Source organism: Stegostoma tigrinum, chromosome 26, assembly GCF_030684315.1.
Source record: "Stegostoma tigrinum isolate sSteTig4 chromosome 26, sSteTig4.hap1, whole genome shotgun sequence".
NCBI classification, from domain to species: domain Eukaryota; kingdom Metazoa; phylum Chordata; class Chondrichthyes; order Orectolobiformes; family Stegostomatidae; genus Stegostoma; species Stegostoma tigrinum.
Genome location: NC_081379.1, coordinates 39,949,551 through 39,972,098, shown reverse-complemented (window position 1 = coordinate 39,972,098; position 22,548 = coordinate 39,949,551). Strand labels below are relative to the sequence as shown.

Here is a 22,548-nt window from a genome sequence, read left to right as displayed (position 1 = left end):
CTGGAAGAGGCAGATTATTCGGGTTTAACCCTCAATGGAATGCTGGGAGACTGTTTGGAATGTAAAATTAATGATGCGGCCGTGCAAAAGTGCGTACAAGCTGAAGCCCAAGTGGGCTTCAAGCAGGCACTGCAACCAGCTTTATCATTGGAAAATGCAGCAAGTGGAGCGTCTGAGTTACCGGGTATTGATGGAAGTGGGCACACTCACCAGGCCATTGGAGATTGGGGAACACCCCTGGAGTGAAGGCAATTGCGTAGCCTCACTCAGGACATACCCTGACCAGAGGGACTCTTGGTCAGCCCGCAGCAAAACCCCAAAACAAAGCCAAGCCTCAACCAAATGGTTAACATTTTTTTCAAGATCTGGGATGGCATCTATTGTGCAGGTATGTGGACTCAATACAGCCAAACAGTCCCACTAGACTTCAACTGAGTAAGAGAAATCATATACTGGTATCCAGGAGAGTATCCAACCTGGAAAGTCCACCTACATGTGGCTTGGAACAGTTAAGTTGCTGAACAATATGCAAATTAGAGCCAATCAAAATAAACGTACAGTGAAGGCATCACTCGGTTCTAATGTAAGACTGATACTAGTGTGGTCATATCAGTGATTGCAGAACCAGTCTCTAACAAAATTCGCTTTGGACTCCAACCTTTAAAAGGCTCAGGCCCAAGCCTGATGGGGTGAAATTCGTTGAGAAAAATTCACCTAGATTTGGCTCAACATTTTTCAGTTAGAAAATGGCTGCCTGACTGAAGTCCTCATTGAATACTCAGCAGCTTTTCAGGAAGGTTTAGGGACTATTAACAGGGCCAAGACCACCTTGCATGTTGACCAGGGATCAATCCCATGATTCTGCAAGGCCTGCCCAATGCCATTTGCCTTATCGGTAGAAATCAGAAACCTAGAAAGTTTGCAGAATGGGCAGCACCGGTCGTACCGATTATGAAGCTGAAGGATTGGTTTGCCTTTGTGGCAATTAAAAAAAACAGTAAACTGCTTTTCACAGCTGGATAAATACCTGTTCCCTCACAAGGAAGACTTGTACGCAAAGTTGGGGAGGCAGGGTGAGGCTGTCCTTCACAAAGCTAGACATGAGCAATGTGTACTTACAATTGCATTTCGATAAGGATTCTCATCAAAGCAGTGAATTTGCAAAACATGCTCGGCCTCTCAGAACAGCCGGGAAGGCTGTGGAATCGCACCCAATCTAACATGGAGGAAACGTCAGAGCCTGAGATGTACACAGCGGATATGGCAGACTTTACCAACTGAAAAAGAGAACAAATTCCTCCGAGACGCTCCAGGCACAAGAGGCGAGCTACAGCCTGGTACATGCTGCCCGTATCCGGGGCTGAGTCCAGAGGAACCGGACCCAGCGTGAAAACACCCTGTGACAGGCTACAACAGAAAGGACAGGCCGATGTCCCTGGTCTTATAGAGGGAGGGATGTGACTGTAACAAGGTCAACCACACAGAATATGAGCTCTCTGATTGGGGATTTTTTTTTATTCATTCACAGGATAAGGGCAGCATTCGTTGCCCATCCCTAATTGCCCAGGGGGCAGTTAAGAGTCAACCACATTGCTGTGGGTCTGGAGTCACATGTAGGTCCAGTTCAGGTAAAGATGGCACTTTCCTTCCATGAAGGGTATCAGTGAACCAGATGGGTTTTTCCTGAAAATCAACAATGGTCATCATTAGACTCTTCTTTCCAGATTATTATTAATGCAAATTCTACCGTCTGATATTGGTGGGATTCGAACCTGGGTTCCCAGAACGTTTTCTGATGAAGGGTCTAGACCCGAAACGTCAGCTTTTGTGCTCCTAAGATGCTGCTTGGCCTGCTGTGCTCATCCAGCTCCACACTTTGTTATCTCGGATTCTCCAGCATCTGCAGTTCCCATCATCTCTCTCCCGAGAACATTATTTGGATCTCTGGGGTGGCACGGTGGCTCAGTGGTTAGCACTGCAGCCTCACAGCGCCAGGGACCCGGGTTCAATTCTAGCCTCAGGCGACTGTCTGTGTGGAGTTTGCACATTCTCCCCGTGTCTATGTGGGTTTCCTCCGGGTGCTCCGGTTTCCGCCCACAGTCCAAAGATGTGCAGGCTAGGTGGATCGGCCATGCCAAAATTGCCCATAGTGTTCAGGGATGTGTGGGTTAGAGAGGGATGGGTCTGGGCGGGATGCTTCAAGGGGCGGTGTGGACTTGTTGGGCCGAAGGGCCTGTTTCCACACTGTAGGGAATCTAATCTAATACCACTAGGCCATCACCTCCCCTGTCCAATCAGGGAGCCCTGGCTGACAGATATGAACAGGAGTGTCAGCGGTTCTGTTCACTCTGAGAGCTGGCTCTGAGGAAGCTGGGCCAGTGTTAAGTATTATGCATGGCCTCTGTTCAGTTATTTCAGTTGGACTTGAAAGCTTCTCCAGAAAATCCTTTCTCCTGCTAACATTTATCTTGAAAATGCGCTTAGTTTCTAGAAAGTTCTCTGGCACTCAGCCAATGAATTGATCAAAGCCTGATCACATTGTTCGATCCCAGCCAATCCTCAAATGTTTACACCCAGCGGCATGGTGGCTCAGTGGTTAGCACTGCAGACTCACAGCGCCAGGGATCCGGGTTCGATTCCAGCCTCAGGCAACTGTCTGTGTGGATTTTGCACATTCTCCCCGGGTTTCTTCTCACAGTCCAAAGATGTGCAGGTTAGGTGGATTGGCCATGCTAAATTGCCCGTAGAGTTCAGGGGTGTGTGGGTTATCGGGGGATGGGTCTGGGTGGGATGCTTCAAGGGGCGGTGTGGACTTGTTGGGCCGAAGGTCCTGTTCCCACACTGTAGGGAATCTAATCTAATCAGCCACTTTCCATATAAGGTATTAGTGGTGCCAGCATGCCCAGAGATGCCATGACACTTGCCTTATTTGGCCAACACAGGAAACTGCAGGTCACGTGATTTCCTGGATGCAGTTTTGACTGAGGTCAGAGTTTAAACTATAATAGAATCTCTATAGTGTGGAAGCAGGCCATTCAACCCATCAAGTCCACACCAGCCCTCTGAAGAGCATGCCACTCAGTCCCACACCCCTACTCTATCCCTCTAATACCACATTTTCTGCGGCTAACCCACCTAGCCTGCACATTCCTTGACACCACGGGACTATTTAGCATGGCCAGGCCACCTAGCCTGCGCATCTTTGGACTGTGGGAGGAAACCGGAGCACCCGGAGGAAACCCACGCAGACACGGGCTGAATGTGCAAACTCCACACAGACAGTCACCTGAGTCCCTGGCGCCATGGGGCAGCAGCAATAACCAGTGAGCCACCAGGCTGCCCACTTAGACAGGAAATCAGGGCCCATCTGGGATTTGAACCCGGGTCCTCTCACATGCCTACAATGCATAACCCCCTATGTGAGAATCTTACCCCTAAATCGAGGAGTGACTACCATTACCTGTGTCGGCCAAACAAGGCGAAATGCTCAATTGTAGCTCTTAACCACGTCTGCAGCTGGTTACAAATTGTATCAAAGAAACAGGGTTAAGCAAATTACTGCTGACCTTGCTGATGACACCTTCATCCCACAGGATGAGGTTCTAAAGGTTACATCAGCAAATGTTTACACACTGTCTTCAGGAGAAAGGAAACTTGGATTGCAGCGGAACTGTGGTGGTCCAGTTAATGTTTCATCTCAGGACAAGCACCACCGTCTGATGATCCAATTGGCAGCGAGCTACAGACCTCTTGAACAGTTCATTGCTCTTGTGCAAGAAAGCAGAGATTACATCAGCAGGAAATATAAAGAGCTGGAGTCAGAACACCAAGCAACACAAAAAGTACAACATTGCCTTTCATCAAGTGCCAAGTGGATGTAGACCTGTTCTGAGTGTCAAAGTTTTGTAATTTACCAACTTGTGACAATGAATCACCAAATAATTGAAGCAAGATTTACAGGCCAAATGTAAGGACCCCCACCAAATTACAAAGCAACCAGCAAGTCAATTAACCAGAAAACCTCACTCACACAGATATAACGGGGGGGACAGGGCATCATTGTTGTATCATGTTGAACCCTTTGAAGTCTTAATGAAGGGTCCCAACCCAAAATGTCGACTCTCTTGGTCCTCTGATGCTGCTTTAGCTGCAGTGTCCCTCCAGCTGCGTGCTGTATTGACACTATCCAGATGCATCATGGAAATTGCCCTGCTCAGGACCATAAGAAATGTTACAAAGTTGTGAACACAGTCCAGTCTATCACACAAGTCAACCTCCCATCCATTGACTCCATTTACACTTCTCACTGCCTTGGAAAGGCAGACAACATCAAAGACCCCTCCCACCCTGGATATAATCTCTTCCAAACTCTCCCATGAGGCAGAAGCTTAAACACATGCACCAATAGTTTCAATAACAGCTTCGTCCCCACTGTTATTCGACTTCTCTACTTTCAAATTTAACATTGATCTTGCTTTGCAGCAGTAACTTTGTATTCCTCACTCTGTTCTATCACCCTATGATCTTTGTCTAGTATGACCTGCCTGTACTGCACACAAAACAAGACTTTTCACTGTACCTCGGGACATGTGACAATAATAAACCAAGTCAAATCAAAAATGTCTGTAGTTACATTATTTTGCATTGTTCAAAAGTTATTAACAGTCTGAACTCGAATGTTGGAGCATTTTATCTCGTATTCTTATTACATGTAAACTCTAAGCAGGTTATTTTAATTTTGTTTGTGATGGGAAGGAGTTCTGAGTGTCCCCAGAATTGCTATTATTTTGTATTATTGCTGTTATATCTTAGGTGATACTGTTTTTAATTGATCCACACTGGTGGTCTACAACTTGAGTATTGCTGAAAAAAGGAACATATTATCTAAGCTTTTGGCCTTGTACTTATCAGGACAGATGCAAGAACACCATATTTAGAGGGAGTGACATTTCATAGTACATGTGAAACAAGGTGCTGATTGGTTGGCAGGTATGCTCTGATAGGTCAGGAGTTGCCATGCAGAAACAGCATCTCCAAAGCTTTTGTTTATTTGAGAATGTGCAAAGACAGGACAGATTTCAATGGTTTGCAGAGAGCTGAATCCTGCATATGAATATATGTAGCTTCTAGCAGGTTTCTCAGGCAATATAGATTGATGTTCCCTTTTGAAAGTTGGTATTCTTGTATCTGCCCTGATGAGTGCAAGATGAAAGACTAAGACAGTATGTCTTATCTTTGGAAAGGAGAACTCTCCCCAGTCCCCCGCCTCTAACACTCTCACTCCAGCTGGACATGCCCCTGCCTCGCCCTGGCCTTTCACCTGCACTTGACCTGTTCATTGAGAACTGTCAACCTGACATCAGTTGCTTTAATTTCTTTTGACCGGCACCGCCCCCCCCCCCCCCCCCCCCCCACCACGTCTAACCTATCTCCCTCTGACTGACTGTATTCTGTGCTCTCGGGTACAAAACTGACTTTGTAATTAAGCCTTTTGATAAATGTGGTGCTTTTACATTGCAAAGGTTGGGCGCCAGTTCTCAGGTATCTCTTCCTGTTGCCCACAAGACTATGACCCCACCATTGAACATCAAACTATTGTATTCATAATCATCACTAACCTCATCTGATTTGATTTATTGTTGTCAAATGTACCTAAGTACAGTGAACCATTTTGTTTTGCATGCAGTACAGGCAGATCATAACATACAAGGTCATACTGAACACAGGGTGCCTAGACAGAGTGACGCATACAATGGAATGACTGCATAGGAGGTGCACAAGAGCAAGGTCAACTGTAGATTTGAAGTTAGAGGGGTCCATTCAGCAGGCCAATAACAGCAGTGAAGAAGCTGTTCTTGAACCTGTCGGGACGTGTGTTTAAGCTTCTGTATTTTCTGCCTGACAGAAGAGATTGGAAGAGCACATAACCGGGGTGGCAGGGGTCTTTGATGATGTTGGAAGCCTTTCTATGGCAACAAGAAGTGTAAATGGAGTCAATGGATGGAAGGTTGACTTCTGTGACAGTTTGAGCTATGTACAAGACTTTTTGTAGTGTCTTATGGCCCTGGGCACAGCAGCTGGCATGCCAAGCCATGAGCCAGACAGAATGCTTTCTACAGTAAATTTGTAAATGTTCGTGAGGATCCTTATCAATACTCTAAATCCTGTAAACTTCCTGAGTAGGAAGAGACATTGTTTTCATCAGGGGCATTTTATCCATTGGGGATCTCCCTCCGACACCATCCCAGCTCATAGTAGCCCAACCGTGTAAAGCCTGCTTCTACCTTCTTCCCAAAATCCATAAACAGGACTATCCGGTCTCATTGCTTCTACCTGTTCCTGCTCCATGGCACTCATTTCTTCCTAGCTTGACTCAATTTTTTTGTCCCCTTGTCCAGATCCTTCTCAATGACATTGACACTTCATCAGACGTCGGTTTCAAAACTTTCAATTTGCTGGCACCAGCCACCTCCTCTTCACTTTGGACATACAATCCTTTTACATGTCCACCCCCCATCAGGATAGTCTTAGGGCTCTCCACTTCATCCCAGAAAGAAGGCTAAACCGTCCCCATGGAATCATTCCTAACACATAGGAAGATGGTTGCTGGATGCCAGTCATCTCAGCTCCAGGACATCTCTGCAGGAATTCCTCAGGGTAGTGTCCTCGGCCCAACTAGGTTCAGCTGCTTCGTCAATGATCCTCCCATAAGGTCATGATTGTACATAAGGCTGATGATTGTACAATGTTCAGCAATATTCACAACTCTAAAGCAGTTCATGTTCAAATGCAACAAGATCTGAACAATATTCAGGCTTGGGCTGACAAGTGACAAATTACATTTGTGCCACACAAATGCCAAGTAATGACCATCTCAATAAGAGGCAATTTAACCACCACGCCCATAACATTTAACGTTCATCACCGAATCCCCCTCTATCAACATTCTGGAGGTTAGCATTGATCACAAACTCAAATGGACTTGCCATTTAAATGCAATGCTTACAAGAGCAGGTCAGAGTCTAGGAATTCTGCGACAAGTAACTCACCTCCTGATGCCTCAAAGCCAGTCCACCATCGACAAGGCACAAGTCACGAGTGTGATGGTATACTCTCCACTTGCCTGGATGGGTGCAGCCCCAACACTCAAGAAGCTTGACACCATCCAGGACAAAGCAAGCCGCTTGATTGGCACTAAGCCTACAACCATCCATTCTCTCCACAACCAATGCTCAGTTGCAGCAGTGTGTACCATCTACCAGATGCACTACAGAATATTGCCAAAGATCCCTAGACAGCACATTCCAAACCTACAACCATCTCCATCTAGAAGATCAAGGGTGGCTGATACATGGGAACATCACCACCTCTAAGCTCCCCTCCAATCTCTCACTGTTCTGACTTAGAAATATATCGCTGCTCCTTCACTGTCGCTGGGTCACGATCCTGGAGTTCCCTCCCTAACAGCATTGTAGGTCAATCCACAGCAGGTGGCCTGCAGCGGTTCAAGAAGGCAGCTCTCCACCACCTTGTCAAGGGTGGCTAGGGATGGACAGTAAATGCTGGCCCAGCCAGAGATGTCCATGTCCCGCAAGTGATTAAATAATAAAAAAAACACCAGTATCCTCGTCCGTCAAGCTGAGCTCATCTTCACTTTGAAATGTTCTCCTCTAACCCCTCCCATTTTCTTCAAGTCAGACAGGTGGCCATGGGTACCTGCATAGGCTACAGTTATGCCTGTCTCTTTGTGGGGTACGTGGAACACTCCTTGTTGTGTTCTTACCTACCCTTCACCCTCCCCCCCCCCACCCATTACTCTTTCTCTGGTAAATCGGTGATATCATTGGTGCTGCTTCCCTTTCTCATCTGGAATTGGAAAAATTTATCAATTTCACTTCCAATTTCCTTCATGCTCTCACCTCCATCTCTGACTCCTCCTCTCCCTTCCTCACTATCGCTGTTTCCATTTCTGGGGACAGGCTGGCCACCAATACCCATTACAAACCACTGACACCCACAGTTACCCGGACTATACATCCTCAAACCCTGCCTCCTCTAAAGACTCTAATCGATATTCTGTCTCATCTGTTCTGACAATGCCAAATTCCATTGGGCAGCCTCAGAAATATTCACGTTTTTCCTCAGCCAAAGATTTCCACCATCGTGGTTGACAGGGCCCTCAGCTGTGTCTGACCCATCTCTCACACTTTGGTCCTCACCCCCTCTCTTCCCTCCCACAACAGCAATAGGGTCCCTCTTGTCCTGCCCTACAATCCCCCCAGCATCCACATCCAGAGGATCATTAGCCACCATTTCTGCCACTCCCAGTGGGATACCACCAACAGACTCATATTCCCCTCCTTTCCTTTGTCAACTTTCCACAGGGACCATTCCCTCCAGGAGACCCTGGTCCACTCTTCCTTCACTCCCACCACCGCACACAACACCCCCCCCCCCCCCCCCACCAGTAGCTCTACGGCATCTTCTCCTGCAACAGCAGAATGTGTAGCACCCGCCCATTTAGCTCCCCCCTCCTCACCATCCAAGGCACAGGCACACCTTCCAGGTGAAGCAGCACTGTACCAGCACATCACCCAATCTAGTTTACTGGATTTGCTGCTCACAATGTGGGAAGACAAAGTGCCAGACTGGGTGACCGCTTTGTGGAACACCTTCACTCTATCTGTTAAAAAACACCCTGAGCTTCTAGTTGCCTGCCAGCTCCACATCCCACCACGTTCCCCTGGCCAATATTTCACCTCAGGCTGGCAGTAGTGTTCCAGCCAGGCTCCACGCAAGCCAGTGGAGCAGCATCTCATCTTCTGCCTTGTTACCTGACAGCCTTCAGCAATCAACATTGAGTTTAACAATTTCAGAACATTAACACCCTCCTACATGTTTGTTACCTTCTCCCAAACCCCTAGGTCCTGTAGCATTTGGGCTCCTCTAATCATGGCTTATCCATTTTCAACCAATGCATTTGTCTCTAGCACCTTCCTATCAATTTGTCATCAGCAATCTCCATGTTTGCCTACCCCTTTTCTCTCTCTCTTTCTGGGTATCGTCTCCACTCTATTTTCCCTCATCCAGCTCCCCTGCAACTCCACCCCCATCAACAGCATAAATACCACCCTTCCCCAGCTATTTCAGTCCCAAAGACGGGTCAGTGGTCTCGAAATGTCAACTCTGTTTCTGTCTCTTTGCAGATGCTGTCAGGCTCGTCAAGTTTCTCCAGCGCTTTCTGTCTGTAGGAGTCATTTCTTTTCGTGTCTTTGTGAAGTGAATATGTTACCAAACATTAAGTTCCCCTTTGAAAACAAACACAAACACTAACTGCTCCCCCTTGCACACACTGGCAGGCAGAGCAAACGGGATAGTGCTGGTTAATGATCAAGACATGAGCAGGAGCGCAAGAAGGTGTCACCGATAGCTATTGCCTGTTTATTCACCTTATTGACCTCAGGGACTGAGTGGTCATTTACAATGAATAATTCCTTCAAAGGAGGATCAAACTGAAATGTGACTGCGGATCCAAAGTCTTAGTCATCTTTCATAAGTAACTATCAAACGGTGGGTAGTTAGCAATGGACAAATCCTCAAAGCCGGTGTACATTGAAAATTCAACCACTTGAGCAGCTAACATGCTTCAGGTAATAAGGGCAGATGGATTAAAGATTAAATTGATGCATCATGCAATTTAATGCTTCTCTGAGATCAGTGTAGCAAGAGAACAGACGAGGTTTAACAAAGTCACCATGCAACCAATTTACCTAACACTTAGCACTTTTATATCCTCAGGTTAGTATCTCAAAAATTGAAAATTGTTAGATACCAATGATCTTGATAATTTTCTTCTCTCATATTCACTTCTGTTTGTTTACTCATAGCAAACACCCCTCATCTACTTTCCGTTCCCATGGTCTCAGGATTCAGTGTTAACACATTTTGGGGAGCATAATTTTTGTGTTCACATGATGGAATACTAACAATATTAAAGAAGGAGAGATATGCATCTCCCTGGGAATTTTCAGGGTTGATCAGATGCCGTAGTTCAACACAGCACCATCTGTGACAATCCAGCATTGATGATCTACCCAGAGAAAGTTAAAGGGTTATCAAATGAATGGGCAAATTATACAGCGTGCCAGCTTGTGTGGCAATCATCTGTTTGCTCCACTCTTATCTGGATTCCATGTCTGGCAACAACAGCAGTCTAGGAGATGGAGTATGACGCAGACATCATGTAGGGTCCCATGGTAGATTCCTTACCTGAAATTTTCAGTGTTGCTGAAGAGGTAGCTGCATTGTGTGGGCTAATTTGCAAGCTGCTCCAGGCAATGCCCTGGTGGTATTATTGCTAGTCTATTAACCCAAGGACCCAGGTTTAAATCCTGCAATGGTAGATGGAAGGATTTGAATCCAGTAAAAAGTAAGAGTTTAATAATGACCACGAAACCCACTGCTGATTGACAGGAAAAGCCCATCTGGTTCACTAATGTCCAGATCACATTAACAAAGTAAGTCTTGCATGTTGCCAGTTGTAGAAGTTCATCAAGATCTCTATCACCACTGTACAGTTTGATTATAATCTCAATGACTGTGCCCCTCTCTCGAAGATCCAACCGGGACATGACATGACAATTCCTCAAGGACATTTTAAACCTAGGTATGTCCCTGGCAGCTTGAGTAGATACAAAAACATCCTGTACCTGCAGTAAGTCTTTGAAGATCAAGCAAATAGATTCAGGTCAAAAGTGTTGGTCAAAGCTGTTACAAAGATGCGTTTCCACAGGGCAATGTTGTGAGTCAATGTTTGATGAGTGAAGGCTGTGGCTTACTTAAGAGCCCAAGTAGGCAATGCTGTGTCAAATAGAAAATTCCCATTTGACCTTTTCAAGAGAAATGATGCCAAGTGTTACTTCACACCGATCCCCGCATCTTCAGGTCTGGCAAAGACTCAAAGGGTCCTCAAGGTGGACATTACTTGTTGTAATTCAAAGTGTTTCTCTCTGGCAAACTGACAAGAGTGCTGTGAATGTTGTATAGGTCTCATGTTGACATTAGCCTTGAAGAGTGCGGATTTGCAATTGTAATCCGGGAATCCTGGGTGGAAGATTTTTCATAGCCCTGTGTGTGTGTGTGCGTGCGTGCGTGTGCGTGTGTGTGTGTATGTGTGTGTGTGTGTGTGTCTGAGTATCTGTCTGCATGTGTGTCTGTCTATGTGTGTGTGTGTGTGTGTGTGTGTATGTGTGTGTGTGCATACGTGTGTGTGCTGCATAAACCCTCAATTTCCTTTGATGTGAGCTGTGAAAATATCCAGAAGCTGCAACCATGCCAGTCGGTTGTGTTTAATTTCAGATTGTCTCGTAAACTGGGTTGCCATATCAACAGGTTTTAGGTGAAAGTATTAAACTTGATTACAACCACACAACTGAGCTGGACTATGAGCAACACAAAATAGCTGCAGCCACCCGGGAACAATCTCCCAGCCAACATGCCATCTAAGATGCGGGCACAGCCTGTCCAATACTTGGCACACGCCAATCAGAGTTGGCGCACTGATTGTCCATGCAGCTGGTGAGAAAGCCCAGGTTAAACAGTGATTGTAAAATCAGTGATGCTCTGGGGAAGAACAAGAAGAGTTTGAAACAGGATAATGAGATTGAACTTTGTGCTGTGGCCCTTTTGCGTATTTTGCAACTAGTCGGCTGTGCACCCTTTGCTCACTTGAGTTCAACCAAAACTCCAATCATATCCAAAGGCACACTAAGTCCTGTTAAACCATCAGCTCTGTGCACAATGTTCACTAAATTCTGGCTTGACAACACTTTGTGTGTGTGTGTCTGTCTGTCTGTGTGTGTGTGTGTCGGTCTGTCTGTGTGTGTGTGTGTCGGTCTGTCTGATGTGTGTGCGCGCGTTTGTGTGTGTGACCTCCCGACTCACCTTCCATTGAATGGCGCAGTCGCTCCATGACTTAGCCACCTTCACCTTCCTCAGGCTTTTCCCCATCTTGAAGATTCTGGCCACTAATAAATGCAAGCGTTCACTTTTGTTTAATGCCCCCATGAATTTCTCACTGCAGTGTGTGCAGAATAATCCTGGAGGGTTGGCCTTCTCAGTGGGAGCCTTGTGAAATGCTGATGAGGGTGTAAAGATCTGAAAGGGTTAATGTGGAGGAGTTCATTAAGCATCACTGAAGAAGGTGACACCAGCCGGACTTGGGTGGGGAAAACAGTTTTGGACCTTGAACGAGTAAGTCCTACCAGTGGGATGTCCACATAATCTTGTAACATTGTCAATCATACCAGTCTAACACTGCACCTCATCGCTATTATGTAATAAACAACATCTTCAAGACAGTCTTCTCATTAGGCTACTGACTATTTCCTTCTACCAAACTTGATTAACCAGGTCCTTAGATCCTCGGTATAAGAGAGGTTGGTGGTCCCAATACAAACATATCTATCATCTCTTCCTCCTGAAAGTCTTTGTAATTATACTTCATGTGGTGTTGCAACTTGTACCGATCGCTAACATGCAACAAACTACACCTTGTCATAACTCTTTGATCGCATAAGCCATCACAGCTGCTGAATCAGACTCTAAGCTTTCAACCCTTTCACTGCTGAAAGAGACATCTTTAATCAAGCCAGGCCTGCAACAATGGTAGAATTTAATCACATTTTCATCTTCAGAGGAAACTTTTACCTTCTCTCCCTTGTATTCTTGTATTTTGTTAATAATTATCACCTTCACTTAGCAACTTTAACAACAGTTTTGCAGTGGGCTTGTTATCTTGGTTGAAACATAAAGCTACGCTCCTTTTCTAAAATTTGAAATACTCTAATATTATAAGGGAACAATAAACAAGCTATATAAATAGTGGGTAAGTTGTCAAGGCTAGATAAATCGTTCCCTATGTTGACGGGGGGCAGGGAGGAGATGGAAGATCCCCCGAGGATTATTTTCCAATCTTCACTAGATGCAGGCGTGGTGCCAGAAAACTGGAGGAATGCCAGTGTGGTTCTGTTGTTTAAAAGTGGTACAAAGGAAATGTCAAACAGTTATAGGCCAGCTAGCCTTACTTCAATGGTGGGCATATCAATCCTGAGAGATCAGGTAAACTGTCACTTGGAAAGGCATGGCCTGGTTAGGGATAGTCAGCATGTCCACAGGGGGACTGAGCAGAACACATTCTGGGGCTTTTCATATTTTTGCAGCTTCTCAGGTTGTAACCCTTGGTAGCCCAGTCAGTATAGCAACTGCTTTCCCTTCTTGTTGAGAAACTGCCCTTTGATGGTGTGTCTCAGAGTTCTTACTGGGGGTTCTGCCCAAAATGGTTGCTAACAGTCGGGCTGATAGAAATCAAAACTTAAAATGGCCGATAAGCCAAAACTGTTACATAGTGCTTCCATATCAGGTCACTGGCCCATCCATTGCTTTTTATTTGAGATAATTAATCTTTTACAGTCTCAGCCATTAGCTTGGATGGGTCTTCATGGTCAAGTTGTGGTGATCCAGAGTATCCACTATCACAGAAACAGTTTATCATTTGAGATGTTCATTAAATTTCAAAAGTTGTCATGATTAATCCCAATACGATGGTGATTAACAGCGATGACTACTGCTCAAGGTGACTATGGTGAAAACGATTCATTTGACTTGTTTGCAGAAGGAATGAGCTTGCCACTTTAAGAACATTGCTGCTTTGAGAAGACTCATACAGTCATTCTAGGCCCCAAAAAGACAACAGCCAGCAGCACTTGTGGAAGGAACTGCAGAACAAAAAGCCGCACTCATAAAGAAAACCTTCACCTTAGAGCTGGTAAGAGGCACAGCATGGGCAAGGGACTGCAGCAGACGGTTTAGAAATTGCCAGTAAAAGGTGCCAATACCTTTGAATAAATTATAACAGCTTTTGATAATTACTTTAATCTGAGAGCAACCAAAATTCTTGAAACAGCATGTTCAACATCCGGAGAAATCCATGGATAACTTCATTAATGGTGGGAAGCTGTCAAACTGGCATTTTGAAATCAAAATTTATAAGAGACAGAATTGCTGATGGAATTATCGTTAAGTTTTTGACAAATTTATTACAGCCTAAGGAGAATGTAACTTTGAAGAAGGCTATTCAAAGTGCGATGGAAGCAGAAGCTAGATAGGCACACGGAAGAGAAGGACAATCTTACGACGAGACAGCAACAGACCAATGCACAAACCCTAACCCAATCTTGGAGGGCGATGAGGTTGGCCATGGCTGGTCATGGAAGATCAGATTAAAGACAGTTTGATTAAGGATCAATGTGTCAAAGGATAACAGGAGACGTTTTCATCAGGTTCCCTAGACTCAGGGTGGAATCCAGGCAGAAGACTGAATCCTTTGACAGTAGTTAAATTGGCATAAGATTTTCTTTTTGTGCAGTCAGCAACCTACTGGATTGTCAAGAAATGCTTTCCACTGCTATCAACACTGAAGAGAATTCTGACTGTGAGAATCAGCAAGAGAGCATGAGTAATCAGATAGCCAGTAGCAATATTACCCCACTTGACATCATTGATAAATCTTCAGCTGAGGTAGAGGGAGATATTGGGAACTGCAGGTGCTGGAGAATCCAAGATAACAAAGTGTGAAGCTGGATGAACACAGCAGGCCAAGCAGCATCTTAGGAGCACAGACGCTGCTTGGCCTGCTGTGCTCATCCAGCTCCACGCTTTGTTATTTCAGCTGAGGTAGCTCAGACTGTAACATGGCTTGGTGAGCCAACAGTGGTGACAGACTGAAGTCTAACGTCAGGTACAAGCGCAACAAGAATATTTTCATTTCCTTATCTCTCCAAATTCTATCAGAAGTCACATGACACCAGGTTAGAGTCAAACAGGTTTATTTAAAAATCACAAGCTCTCAGCTGACGAAGGGGCAGCCCTCCGAAAGCTTGCGAGTTTTAAATAAACCTGTTGGACCATAACCTGATGTGGTGTGACTTCTGACTTTGTCCATCCCAGTCCAACACTGGCACCTCCACATCAGAAGAATTCTGAGTGACTGAGACTGTGTCAACCAAGAAGCAATCTCCCAATAGCCACACCACAGCAGGTAAATGTGGCAGTTTTACAAACACAGAGGGCAAATGAAATTAACCCTGATGAATAAGCAGTTAAAGTGTCTACACACCTCAGCACCGATTTTTCAGCAGATTGAAAATAAAAATCTGCTCACCCAGATGGAGGATGTGGTGCAATAAACTCTGTCACGGAGAGAGCCAACCCATGCCCACAGATTTAGGACACAAGTCATGAGGAAATTTCCTGGCTCGAAGAACCAGCATTCTGGCAAAAAGAGAAAATGTATCGGTCCAGAGATAACAAAGTGTGGAGCTGGATGAACACAGCAGGCCGAGCAGCACACAAGCTGACATTTCGGGCCTAGACCCTTCATCAGAAGGGCTCCAAAGATGCTGCTTGGCCTGCTGTGTTCATCCAGCTCCACACTTTGTTATCTTGGATTTTCCAGTATCTGAGGCTCCCATTATCCCAGAGATCCCCAGTTACTGCAAGCAGAGGTGTTCGATGTTGTCTGGGTATTACGATGGAGGAGCCAACAGAAAGGCTGCCTCAGTGAAGGAAATCCAAATGATAAATCCTCCAATTTAAAGGGATATTCAGTACTCACAATATCAAGAACAGAATCAAAGTCAGAGAGTCATCAATCTTCTAAACCCAGAGAGAGGGCAGTGTGGAAAAATAGTAAAATCCTCATTCCTCCTGAATCAGTGAAGTCAGGGATTTGGGGATTCATGGCGTCATGCACACAGACACAAATGTACAATGTTAGTAATGAGGAAACATACCTAGAGGGGAGATGTAAAAGAGTGCGTGGGTCTGAAAGGGTTAATGCTGATGAGTACATTAAGGATAATGTCAAATGGACGCAGACAGAGAGAATAGTTTAACACTGCAAAAGGCTAAGATCTGGTGGCAAGGTCTCCTGCATAGTTGTGTAACAATATCTTGTATCTAGTCGCTAGCCTGCAATGCACGAAATCCTGTTTAAAACAAGAGCCTCTGCTCATTAAACTGCTAAGTGGTTTTCCCCTTTCACACTCGAACAACCAGACACTGAGTGGTAGCAGCAAAATGATCAGATGCCTTTTTAACTGAGAGTGGCTCTGATGAAGATTCAGAGCCATTGTCAGTGAGCACAGCGCTGATCGCTGAATGAAACCCGCCACCAGTTATTGAACAAGCAGCAACATTTTGGATGACCTTAAATTTATGGGCAATAAAATTTGGGCCTCCTGCCAGGTGTGGATCAGAACAGTCAGCTCTAATGGTAATAAAGTTTTGGAGAGTCACAAACATGAAATTGCACACAGCAGATTGTGCGCTTGTCTTTAATTCAAACTGATTACTTTGGAAGCTGCTTACTGTGGGAGAGTTGATTCTGAATTGTCCTGGAAGCTGTAGTTATTATAGAATAACACATCAGGGGCTGTTTGCAGCTATCTCGGGGGAAAGGTATTGGGGACGTTAAAATTTATTGTTGCAAGTAACACAAATGGCTGTTTGAGTAAAAGACAAAAATTATCCAATTGAGTGAAGGGGGGGTCTGCCTGGTTTTCAATGGCTTTGGAGGGTAATGGAGGATGATCATGTGGGTTTAGCTGTTGGTAAACCCTGACTTCCAGCAAGTAGACATAATGAATTTTACAGCACTCAGGACAATGTACCGACATTAGCTGTTGTATGAACTCTTCGGGCTTTGCTATTTTAGCATAAAATTCCCCTCAAGTTTCAAATAATTTGATAATCCGTGACCCGTGATCTGTGTGGGTCAGTGGTCCACTTTTGAGAGAATTATCAATAATGTACATAGACAAAGTTGAACCCCTTCAGGACCCAGCACTCCAATACAATGAGTTTCAACACTACTTAGTAATCTTATCTCTCTACACTTCAATATCAAACTCTCGTAGCAACTCCACCAAGTCTGAAAATCAGTGCCCACATAACGACATACTTCCAGAATGCTCCCTGATCAGAAAAAAATCATTTCACAAAGAAGTGAAAGGAGATGATACAGAACCTTGATAGAAAGGCCCTTTATGTTGGGTTGATAAGGCAAGATTGCATGTATCCTGTGCTTCTCTGTTAACTGCACGCTCTGAACTCTCTCAATTCTCCACACCCTGAGCTCATTTCCATTCTACACATTCTGAAAGAGTGCTTCTCTGTATCTGTTGATCAAGCAAATGTCTGTTGCTCAATTACTCACTCCATTGCAGTAAATATGTTTTTCCATGTTTCAAGATGAGGTGCCTCTTCCCTCATATTATCTCTTGCATCAGCAATGTAAGTACATTGCTACAATTCTGTGAGATCCCTTTGGTCCACTGGCCATAAATCTGTTTCACAACAGATGACATTTAGAAGGGAAACTTTCTTGCTCCGTAAGCTTTGTTGTACCTGCCCTAATGGGGGAGTAGCGATTAGAAAGAGTTTCGTGGAACACACAAACAAATCTCATGTGGGAACAATCCACTGTAATCCTGCTCTATTCCCATCACCGATATTAATCCTGCTGATGGGTGGGGAGAAGGTAAATCCCACAAGAATTTTCATTAAACACTATGACAAAAATTATCTCTCAATCGTGAGAATGAAACAATTTCTAGGAGTTCTACTTACCATTAATCATTCTGTTACTCTCTATCTGTGATCATAGAATCCCTACAGTGCGGAAGCAGGCCATTTGGCCTATCAAGTCCATGCTGACCATCCAAAGAGCGTCCCATCCAGATCCAATCCTATAATTGTCACAGCTAACCCACCTAGCCTGCATTTCCCTGGACATGGTGGGCAATTCAGCATGGGCTAATCCATCTACCCTGCATATCTTGAACTGTGGGAGGAAACCAGAGCACCCCACAGACATCCACGCAGACACAGGGAGAAGGTGCAAACTCCACACAGCCGGTCATCGAGGCTGGAATCGAACCTGGGTACTGTGAAGCAGCAGTGCTGACCACTGAGCCACCATTTGTTTCGAAGCTACATTTTTCTGCTACAGGCAATCAGCTGTCACTAAAGCACATCGCAGAGTGATGCAAGGAATGGAGTCTAGTCCAACCTGAACTACTGCTCACTCACACCTCTGCTGGAAAAGCTATGGCTATTTCAACATTGAATTGTGTTGAGATTAATTCGTCAGCTTCCTTGACGAATGGTGCTGTTCAGCAGTCGATTTAACTATGCTGCTAAGCACTGCATGGGCAATAATATTTTGAAGCAATTCACCTAGTGAGTTCATCAGCTCTTGGGTGTTAAGGAAAAATAGAGTAGCAAATGGGCAAAACAATTTTGAAGGCTGTTAATTGGAATTCTCTGTAAGCGTTGCACAGAGAGAATGTTCCAACAGTTACTGCAACCACATAGTCCTAATGTCGGTCCTGAGATAAATAGATCCCAGTGTTCCAACCCATCTCCACAAGGACACTGAAGACCATCAGAATCAGTGTATCGTGCTGAGCAAATTAAACACAATGCATTTCAGAGAGAGACTAGGTTTCTACAGTGAAACAGATTTCTTCAGCATGCCTTGTTTGTTTCTTTGTGAAAATTTTCACACTGTGTGAGTCTGCATTGTTAAAAACTCCCAGGTAGGGCCTCCCATATGAGCTCTCCATTTGACAACTCAGCCCAGCAAAATTACCCTGTGCTTTTATCATGAGCTTGCATTGTTTACATTTAAAGTTAATTCAAGTTCGATGGATTAAAACTGATAGTCTACAAACCATTAAATCCTAGGAAACTGCACATACACAATATTAAATGCAGCGAGAAAAACATGAGAAGATGTAACATGTTCATACCAGCTCCTTCAGGATATTTTCCATTAGGTGTTTGATTCCAAATCACTTCCTACTCCCAATTTCTGCAAAGGTATGAAAATTTACAAAGGGAGCCGAGCCCAGGCAATTCCAAATGGAATGACAGAGGGTAACAGAAGAATGCTGGGTGTCAAGTGCTCCCGAGTTCCAGCATGGCTCTCATATATACTTGGTAGAAGAACAGGCCCATTCCAGAACAGCTCTTCATGGTCTGTTAATTATGCTAAAAAAATACCTGAATTGCATTTTCTTCACATTCATGATGAGAAGCCCAATTGACCTTTAGAAGAACTGAACTTTCTTAATTACTGGTGCTGTCCAAGTGACTGTGACACAGCAACTGCATTGCAATCTGTGGAAAATGCATTGGACGGGGGAGCAAGTTACAGTGAATTCTTCCAAAAAGTATCTTCGCTGTGCCGTGCAGGCTCATGACACTGTGGCGAATCTTCCCCGTGATCTCTTCCTTCTGGCCTCACCTCCATCAGTTTATGAGTTTATAACAGAGATGTGCAGCAGTGGAAACAGGCCCTTCGGTCCAACTCGTCCATGTCAACTAGATATCGTATATTAGTCTAGACCCGTTTGCCAGCATTTGGCCCATATTCCTCTAAATCCTTCCTATTCAAGTACCCGAACATTGGCCATAGCATATGGAGGGGAGAGAAATTGTAAGTTACAAAAATGAAACAATTTGAGGTTGTCAGGTGTAACAAGAGCAAAAGATATAGTTGCAGAATTAGGCCATTCGGCCCATCAAGTCTGCTTCACAGTCCAATCATGGCTGATATGCTTCTCAATGCCATTCTCCTGCCTTCTCCCCATAACCCTTGATTTCCTTACTAATCAAGAACCTATCTATCTTTGTCTTAAAGACACTCAGTGACCTGGCCTCCACAGCCTTCTGTGGCAATGAGTTCACAGGTTCACCACCCTCTGGCTGAAGAAAATCCTTCTCATCTCAGTTCTAAGGTTTGACCCTTCACTCTGAGTCTGTACCTACCATCGGTAACATCTCCACATCCACTCCATCCAGGCCCCTCGGTATTCTGTAAGTTACATTTTGATCCTCCCATCTTCCGTTTAAACTCTGACTACAGACTCAGAGTCCTCAACCACTCCCCACATGATAAGGCCTTCATCCCTGGGATCATTCTTGTAAACCGCCTCCAGACTCCCTCAAACACCAGCGCACCCTTCCTAAGATATGGCCCCAAAATAGACAATAGGTGCTGGAGTAGGCCATTCGGCCCTTCGAGCCAGCACCACCATTCATTATGATCATGGCTGGTCATCCACAATCAGTATCCTGTTCCTGCCTTATTCCCATAACCCCAAAGCTGCTCTCAATATTCCAAATGTGATCTGACAAATGCCTTATACAGCTTCAGCAGTACCTCTCCATTCTTGTATTCGAGGTGTCTTGAAATGAATGTTAACATTGCTTTTGCCTTCCTAACTGCCAAATGAACCTGCATACTAACTTTAAGAGGACCCTGAACTGGGACTCCCCTGAATCTCTTGTGCTTCAGATTTCTTTTCCCATTTAGAAAATAGTCTATGCCTCTGTTCTTCCTATCAAAGTCCATAACCTCATATTTTCCCACATTGTACTCCATCTGCCACTTCTCTGCCCACTCTCCTAACCTGTCCAAGTCCTTCTGCAGCCTCTCCACTTCCTCCACACTGCCTGCTCCTACACCTATCTTTGAGTCACCTGCAAATTAGGTACAATCTCCTGTGTGATCTCCTTCAGAACTTTGGGGTGTAGTCCATCCAGCCTGCGTGATTTATCCACCTTCAGATCTGGTTAGCTATGGTTCAGTTGATAGTAACTCCTTCTATTAAGTCAGACGTTTGTTGGGGGCTTGAGCTCCAGTCCAGGGATTTTAACACAAGATCTAAATCTGGCGTTTCAGTGTTGGACTGAGGGTGTGCTGCTCTACTAGAGGTGCTGTGCTTCAGATGATTTGCTATGTTGATCTATCTACTATCTCAGATAGATGCAAAAGATTACATGGTATCTTCCAAAAAAAGAGGGCAGTTGTATCTGGTGCTTTGGCGTATTTAACTTTAATACAGTACAATTGAAACAAATTAATCTGGTCATTCATCTCATTGCTATTTTGCTGGGGTTTGCTAGACACTGTATTTCTCTCTATTAGAGTAACCCACCAGTGCTTATCTTCGAGCAATCTGTTTTTTTATGTTGCTTTACAATATGAAAGGATTTTGAGTCACTTTAAAAAATGTAGAAGGGGATGTTGTGATGAGGATAGAGGAATGTGCAAGGTATCTAGATAGGTCGAGTGTCACAGATTCATTGAGACGTAGAGCACAAAAACAGACCCTTTGGTCCAACCCATCCACGCCCAAATGAATCTAGTCCTATGTGGCCCATATCCCTCTATATTCTTCCTATTCATATACTCATTCTGATGCCTGTTAAATGTTGGATTTGTACGCACCTCCACCACTTCCTCTGACGACTCATTCCATACACGCACCACCCTCTGCTTGAAAATGTTGCTGCTCGGGCCCCTTTTAAATTTGCCTGTGTTTGCCTATGCTCTCTAGTTTTGAACTCCCCAGCCCTAGGGAAAAGATCTTTACTATTCACCTTATCTATGCCTCTGGTACATACATACATTTGCAGCAAGTGTATGGACTGTTACTGGAAGCAGAAACCCTACCTAACGTTGCACTTCTATAGTCAGAGCAGTGAAGCCGAAGGTGATATTGACTTCTCTTTACTATTTGGGTTGACTCAGTGAAGGCTAGTGATATATTACAGCCTCATTAAGTTCACTGGAATTACACAAACTTGCAACGCTGTCAAGGAGTGGCTGATGCTGTCTTTTGAATGGGTCAACAGTCATAGATTCAATGAAGCTCAGTCCCTCAACATGATGAAAAAGTACAGAGGTTACAATTTTAAGACATGCCACCTTGTAACAAATTTCCATTTACACCTCTCATTGCTGCGGAAAGGCTCCCAACACTATCAAAGACCCCTCTGACCCCGGTAATGATCTCCTAAAAGCTCTTTCATCCGGCAGAAGATACAGAAGCTTGAACGCATGCTCCAGCAGGTTCAAAAACACCTTTTTCCCTGCTGTTATTAGACTGATGGATGGACCTCTCTAACTTTAAACAACATTGAACTCGTTAACATTGATCCTGCTTTGTGCACCTCCTGTGAGGAGTAAACTGTTCACCTCACTCTGTCCAAGTGCTTTTTTTCACTGCTATGATCTGTATGCCCTTTGCTTACTATGATCCACCTGTACTGCTCACAATCAAAGCTTTTCACTGAACTTAGGTAAACATGACTACAATAAATTAAAACAAATTGAATAAAAAAATTTCAGGGTCTTTCACATATGTGTTAAAAAAAAATACATATTGGGTGTGCAGTAATTGAGTAATATTAGCCAGTGACACAGTGCTGTAGTCAAATTATTTTAAGTTTTGGAGTTAACCTATAAATTGTAAACTGGCACTTTAGCATCAAAATGCTGGTAGCATATTGTTGCCCTTGACATGACCATTAAAAAGGCAAAGTTAACAAAAAAAATTGTGCTTTAATTTGAGATAACACAGTGTGAAGCTGGATGAACACAGCAGGCCAAGCAGCATCAGAGGAGCAGGAAAGTTT

General features: G+C 44.5%; 1 protein-coding gene across 4 annotated transcripts in view; it reads right to left on the bottom strand.

The window, feature by feature from the left end:
- LOC125464067 (solute carrier family 2, facilitated glucose transporter member 11-like) overlaps positions 1-19,013 on the bottom strand; it is a 74,294-nt gene extending 55,281 nt beyond the window's left edge. For 3 of the 4 annotated variants that reach the window (XM_048556080.2, XM_048556078.2, XM_059655116.1), the window contains exon 1: positions 18,873-19,013. In XM_048556080.2, the coding sequence (XP_048412037.1) occupies positions 18,873-18,896 (24 nt within the window). In that variant the 5' untranslated portion in view covers positions 18,897-19,013. Of the gene's footprint in view, positions 1-3,460; positions 3,529-18,872 lie in introns of those variants that run through there. The other variant, XM_048556079.2, reaches the window with a different exon arrangement.
- Positions 19,014-22,548: the final 3,535 nt, after the last annotated feature.